At 34.2% G+C, this 7,625-nt stretch overlaps 1 protein-coding gene across 1 annotated transcript; it reads left to right on the top strand.

The window, feature by feature from the left end:
- Positions 1-271: 271 nt before the first annotated feature.
- LOC131875827 (disease resistance protein RPV1-like) lies at positions 272-4,611 on the top strand. Its single transcript, XM_059220513.1, has 6 exons — positions 272-837; positions 1,132-2,077; positions 2,193-2,290; positions 2,429-2,522; positions 2,622-4,064; positions 4,150-4,611. The coding sequence occupies exons 1-6, from the start codon at positions 272-274 to the stop codon at positions 4,609-4,611; spliced, it is 3,609 nt and encodes a 1,202-aa protein (XP_059076496.1).
- Positions 4,612-7,625: the final 3,014 nt, after the last annotated feature.

Genomic DNA, 7,625 nt, shown 5'->3' with positions numbered 1-7,625 from the left:
AATTACAAGATATTTCCTGGTAACACTGTGTAACGCCTTCCTAATCCTTTATTGCCCATTGCTATTCTCTTCCAAGTGCTTTTATTTACTATTCTGCGTTTCTTCCATGCGGTTTCTTACTATTCCGCGTCTTTTCCACGCAGTGTCTCACACAAACAACCCCACTCATTTTCTATCTTTAATCTTATAATCAAGCTGAGCATTCTGACTTCCCACCACCCACGCTGCTCAATCTCTCTCTCTCTCTCTCTGTTCAGGCAAGTCAGATTTCATGGCACCTACTTCTTCCACTGATTGTAAATCAGAAATTATAAATGCTTTTGATGAAATTGCACCACCATGTGCATCTGCATCAACTCCTGCTACATTCAGAACGCCATCACAACAGCTTCGGTGGGATGTATTCATTAATCATCGTGGACCTGATGTCAAACACACACTAGCTAAAGCTATGTACCACGTCCTCCATGCCACGGGTCTCAGGGTTTTTCTTGATTCCGAGGAGTTGTCATTGGGGGATTTCTTGCCTGCAGCACTACAACAAGCAATGCGTAGTGCTCCCCTTCATGTGGTGATTTTCTCTCCCACCTATGCAGAATCGATATGGTGTCTTGCCGAACTATCCTTTATGCTAAAATCTGGTGCAACTATTATTCCTGTTTTCTTCAATGTTCAGCCTACCGATTTGCGATGGGTGGCTCAAGGAGAAGGAATGTACGCTAAAGCCTTTACAAAGCATCAAGAAAAGGGTAGATACAGCTTGGAAAAGCTTGAAGAGTGGAAGATGGCGCTCCACAGTGTTTCATTTTATAAGGGCGAAATCATCAATAATAATGAGTAAGCAATACTTAATCTGTTTCCTCCACATCTTTCTCTCAATACCCATTCTATGCATTTTTTGTGTTTTCTATATATATTTTACTTGGACGTAATTATCACGGTCTAGTGAGGTTTCTTCTAATTTTTTAAACCCATGTTCACTCATTCCCAGTGAGGAGAAAATGATGTTGAAGACTATTGTGAATCATGTATTGAAAGTTATACAAATAGTACCATTAGAGGCAGCGAAGCATCCTGTGGGTCTTCAAGAAGCTGTAGCAGATTTTGAAAAGATTGTATATAATTGTGCAGAAGTCGAATCCAGCATTCAAATCGTAGGAATCTGGGGAATGGGTGGTTCTGGGAAAACCACTCTTGCGAAAGAATATATAATCAGAAACACTTATCTGTAGAAAGCTCCAGTTTTGTTTTTGATGTTAGAGGTGCTGCAGCTAAAAATGAGTTATATAAAAAGCAGATTGAACTCCTCCAAGATATTGGTTTCAAAGGTGAAACATTTGAAAACATAGAAAAAGGCAAGAAAATTGTTTCAAATTGTTTAAAATCTATTCGTCTGCTCATCGTTTTGGATGATGTGGATCATATGAATCAACTGGATGCGCTCTTGCCCACAAAGGATAACCTCGGATTGGGGAGTTTAATCATTGTCACAACAAGGGAGAAGGAAGTTCTCCGATGTTGGGGTGTTTCCTCCATTTATAAAATGAAAACAATGAATTTACCTCATGCTAGGCAACTTTTTTGCTGGCATGCATTCTTACAACCCTCTCCATCGTTGGAATTTGAGAAACTTGTTGAAAAGTTTGTAAGTGTCTGTAATGGGCTACCTTTATCTTTGAAGGTACTTGGAGGACAACTTTATGGCTGGTCTATCAAGGACTTATGGAAGGATCTATTGAGTAAGATCTCTAAAATATTGCCCTTGGATATTAAAATTTGCCTAAGAGTGAGCTATGATGCTCTAGATGTTCAAGAGAAACAGATATTCTTAGACATTGCCTGTTTTTTCATTGGAAAAGACTACAAAAGCGCCATTGCAGTGTGGGAGGCATCGGGCTGGAATGGTCTGTATGATTGGAATAGACTTGTAAATAAGTGTCTTGTTGACATTGATCATGCCAATCGCATAACAATGCATGATCACTTGAGGGATTTAGGAAGGGAAATAGCAAATACTGAGCCACCCTTCCGTATATGGTCCCCAGAACAGATTACGGGCATTCAGAAAAAACTGGAGGTGAAGTTAATACTTTCTTTTATGTGCTGATACAAATCATGTCATGAAAATTTCTTTTGATTTTCTGTGTGGCTCCCTCTATTAAAGTTTTTCGCTTTTGCCTTACTGTAATCAGGAAAGAGTCCAGATTCGAGGAATGATATTGAATACAGAAACTAATGATGAATCCAATTTTCCTGGTTTCCTGGTCAATACAAGTACAGGACTTTCAAGGTTTTGGTACTGGCCACGAAGACCAGTTCTCCACCTTGAATTAAAGATTTTAGTCGTAAGAGAAAAGTATCTCAACAAACACATTTGCAAATCATCAAAAAACTTGGCTTGGTTTAGCTGTGCTAAATTTGATCATAGATATCTTCCATCATGGCTACCATTAAAAAATCTACGGGTTTTAGAACTTGAGGACTCTGACAAATTAAAAGAACTGTGGAAGAATGGCGCCGACGTAATTATCTTGGCTTTAGGGTTGTTTTAAATTCTTGATTGAAATTTGCTATAATTGTGCCGTATTTTCCCACATTACAAACACGAAAATTTGATGCAGACTCCGATGCATTTACGAGAGTTGGGTATTTGTGGCTGCCAAAGATTCCGAAGGTTTCCAAGGTCACTAGGACTTCTACAGCACTTGGAAAAGATAGTTGTGGATCATAGCATCAAACTGAGGAGTTTGCCAGAAGAGTTTTGCTTTCTACAATCATTAAAGCACCTGCAGCTAAGTAATTGTGAGATGCTTTCATCATTACCTAAGAATTTCGGCTATTTGACAAATCTGCAGCATTTAGAATTGTCCTTTTGCCTGTTGAAGGAGGTGCCAATATCTTTCAAACAACTGAGGTTCCTGAAGCATCTCAGTATACACTGCTGTTATAAGCTCACCTTAGAGTCAGACATCCTTGAAAACATGACAACACTCGAGTATTTGAGTCTGTCAGAGCTTCCGCAACTGAAAATATTGCCTTGCCAAATCACAAATCAGGCCTCTTTGAGAGAGCTCTACTTAAAAGATACCGACATAAACGAGCTCCCAGATAACATTGGTCAACTCAACAAGTTGAGAGTACTGGAGATAGGGTCATGTAAGATTCGCTCTTTACCAGAGTCCATGGGGCGTCTGAATCTTTTAGAGCGTTTGGAATTGAAGAGTTTGGCAGTGGTACTTTTACCACAATCATTCACACAACTGATAAATCTGCATATTATTACAATAGACAATTGCCCAATCAGTGAATTTCCTTTTGGGCAGGAGTCATTTTCTTCATCATTCTGCAAGCTCGAGAAATTAACCTTAATCTGGACAAGAATGTCCCAGATTTTAATTTCTGAAGAATGTTGTCCTGGCCTTCAGACCCTGCCAACAGCATTGAAGTTCATAGAGGTGGAATACTGTACAACACTGAGAAACATGAGGATTACTGCTGGTTTGTCAAACCTTCAAACGCTCAAGATAAAAGACTGTCCAGAGCTAGATTCGGTTCCAAGTTTTGCTGAATTAACGTCTCTACAAATAATTGAATTTATAAGATGTGGCAGAATTAAGAAGATAAAAGGTTTAAAACACTGCAGATCATTGAACATTCTGATTATATTTTCCTGTAAAGAGTTAGATGCTATTCCAAGTTTGGCAGAATTAACTTCTCTAAGAAAAATTGATTTGAAAGAGTGCCACAAGCTTTCAAAGATAGGCAGTTTACAGCACTGCAGATCTCTGGAGGCACTATTGATAAGCGACTGTCAGGATTTGCATTCCATAGCAAGTTTGGCAGACTTAATTTCTCTCAGAATATTTGAGTTGAGAGGTCGCAACAAAGTAGAGAAGATAGAAGGCTTACAACACTGCAAATCATTGAAGGAGCTGGTGGTAGAATATACCCGCTGGCAGCTACCCTGCATAGGAAGTAGCTTGGAGCAGATGCAAAGATTGAAGATTGTGCAACTAGTGGCAAAGAAGAGATCAGCTATTGAGCTATGCACTAAGACCATACAGGTAATTATTGTTTCCAAAGTATAAAATTCTAGTCATTATTTTGAACTGGTCATTTGCATTTCATGCTGATTTCCTTTTTCGGCAGAGATGGCCATCAGATATAATAATATGTACGAAGGCAGCCCCTGACGCGGCATCAATTATAAATCCGTCGGCCGTTCCCAATCTTTCAGTTGTTCAGTCCTTTGGTAAGTCCAAGTATGCAGAGGTAGGCAATCTTTCCACTGCCAGATCCTTTATGCTATGTTTAGTTATAAACTGTAACTCTCCACGCATGTTCCTTCGTCTAGTTGCGAATTGTTACGAGGAATCTGTAATATGGCTGGATGAGGGCAGAGCTATAGTGATAGGTATGTTTGCACAACATTCAAGATCCCTCAATTCAGTGTATTTTAACATAAGACGTGAGATCCAATCGGATGGGGTAGATAATGAAGACAATGAAGGAAGTGGAGTGACGGAAGTGGAGAAAGGATTTCTTGTGAGCGGGGAAGAAAATAGCATGGTGGAGGGTTTCCACCGCTTATTTGCACTTCTAGGAAATTGACAAGTCACTGGTACGCATTAAATCTGCGGCCTTTACTGCTAAGCTTTTCACAATGCTTTTATTAGTTAGTGTGTCCGTTGGTTATGTTTATGAAGGAATTTTAATGGCGTTCATAAGATCTAATGTCTAAGGGATTAAGATGAAATAAGTTAATCTATTTTCAAGTTCTTTTTCATGTTGGCTTTCTTGTTATGAATCTTGATTAAGAAATTCATTTTTTTGTGAAGTCTTGTCTCTTCAAAAAAGCTCATTCAAATTATCCACCTTTAATTCGTTAGCAAACTGATTGCAGATAATTGCACATTCTTTGATGAAATGTCATTTTGTTTCCACCGCCCTCTTACTGTAAAACGAAACTTTGACTTTATTTTTAGTTGTTTTGTATGATTGTTGATTATTACAAGTCTTTATTTTCTTTTCATGTATATTCTATCATTTAAGTATTTTAACTAGTATATCTATATTTAAAAAGTATAGATAAATTATGCTGAGAGATATCTTATAATATAAAGTAATATGACAATTGCAACAATATTAGTAGTATACAAGAGTTCAAAAATATGGATAGTAGTAGAGTTGATTGTTCCCTTTTATTGGCACTCTTCTACTATTATTTGAATGTAACGGTTTCATATAGTTGGAGACAAGTGGCGAGGGTTCTATTTTATTTGGAATAATAAAATAACACCTCCACAAAAACCAAAAGACGACATATTTCATGCATTTACCTGTCATTTGCATGTCAAATTGTTTCAAAATTAAATTTTTGTTTACGAACATTTTGATGTCATTGTAGATGCCTCTCGGCATAATAAAAATAATAGTAAGGGAAGGGGTTTAGTTATGTCCATGTTCCAATAATTATTGACTTCTTTCTTACCTAACATTCTATTTTATTTATTAAATAATTTTTTTAAAGTTCATAAAATTTTGCAAATGCATTAATACATGTTCACATGTGTATGTATAGTTGACCAATAAAAATAATCTATACATATAATTGCATTTATAATATAAGACAAGTTGCTCCAAAATACTCACTTAAAAAACTTTTATGTTTACAATAACCACCCATTTACATATGGTGTGAAATTCAAAACACGTCATATTTAGACATCTATATGCGCATTTATTGGTTCTTAGTTTGTAATAATTAGAAGGTCCTATCAACTTTGTGGGTTGTCAAATGCATATTGTCCCATATTTCCTCTCACATCTACATGCATTAACTTTGTTTACTATAAGTACTTGCACAAACAATAAATGATCTAAGGCTCCCCTAATAAACATCAAACCAAATATAATGCAAGATTTAGTCATGTCAGTGTGACATTCATACATATATGACAAGTGGAAATTCAAATGATTGAATCATCCCACATATATTAAAATTTCAAACTCAACAACCAAAATAAATGAATTTATTTTTTAGATTCAAATGATTTTACAAGAAAGAATGTAGTCAACGCCATTTTCACAATGCAAAAGCACAATCAAATTCCTCTAAGTTTTTACTTAATATCTTTTGCATACTCTAGAGAATCAAATGGCATCCACTTTGCATTCCTCAAATACCCATACATCTTCAAGACGGTACACTTTCAATTAAATTCTTTTATCAATGTGATTTAAAAATGACTACACATATATACATCCCTTACTAGATTCATATTTTCATAATTAAAAATATTGTTACATTGTTAGCAAAAGATGAGATTAATATATTCTATGTGTCAATGATATATGTACAAACACATAAATAAAATCATATTAATTTTTTTTTATCAAGTGCTATAGATGTAAGGTTCTAATTTCAACAAATGTGATAAATGTAGGGTTACCATTTTTTACAAGTTTCATTAAAAATCTTGGTTTACATATTTATGAATTTTTTTTTATATTTGTGTTTTTTTCTTACCAAAAAAGTGAACACTACAACTTACATTTTTATTTTTTAGAATCACCAAACTCTCTATAGCTTTCTCTCATTTTGCTTGCCATTTGAACACAACTGTGTGTATTTTCATTTTTTATAATCATTGAACTATTTATAGTTTTTCTCATTTGACTTTCCAAATACATACAACAATATACATTTTCTACACATACATACATATACATGTCAACTTTTTTACTTTTAATTTGCATGCAGTCATGTTTTCTTACCAGGTTCCAATTTTAACAAATATTATAAATTTAGAGTTATCTTTTCTACATGTCTTATTACAAAACCCTTGTTTATGTTGATGAAACTATGTATGTATTTGTGTACTTTTGATTGTCAACTAAACACAAGAGCATACATCTTCATTTTTTTATTGATCAAATTATGTTTAAATCGCTCTCACTTATCTTTTCAAGTGAATGCACTAGCATATATTTTCTATATAGGTTATGTTAGTACTTATGTAGTTTTCATTGGACATAAAATGGAGTAGCATACCTTTTCATTTCTTATATTCATCAAACTTTGTATATACTAGCATACTTAGATTTTAAAAAATCTAAGTAAAGATACGGCGAGAGATATCAAATAATGAAAATATTTAATATTGATAAATAATAAAAAAGAGTTTATTAGTAATTAGTTTGAATTGAATTGCTTAAATAGATTATTCAGAGTCTTTGAAAGAAAAATCTAAAATGTATTGACAACACAGATGAGCAGAATTGATAAATTAGTGGTACTACATTTCAATAATTCTAATAATATATATAGTTTTTGTCTTCAAAAAATTATGACTTTGGGAATTTTAAGTGTGCATATATAAATAATGAGATTTAAATAAATGCAATAATATATGAATTTTAAAGTGGATGTTTGTTTGTTTATTTTGGTTTAATGATTGTAATTAATAATAGAGAATGCATAAATTAGTGCATTTAACTATTAATAATCATAATGAGAAAATGTGTAATTCTAACAATATAGATTTGTATTGATGTGATAATTGCTTATGAAGAAAAAATAGAAGTCAATATCATACATATTAGATTAATTACGACATTTATAA

The sequence above is a fragment of the Cryptomeria japonica genome, chromosome 5 (genome assembly GCF_030272615.1).
Source record: "Cryptomeria japonica chromosome 5, Sugi_1.0, whole genome shotgun sequence".
Lineage (NCBI taxonomy): Eukaryota > Viridiplantae > Streptophyta > Pinopsida > Cupressales > Cupressaceae > Cryptomeria > Cryptomeria japonica.
The sequence above is the reverse complement of the archived record's forward strand: the minus strand, read 5'-3'. Positions and strand labels throughout refer to the sequence as shown.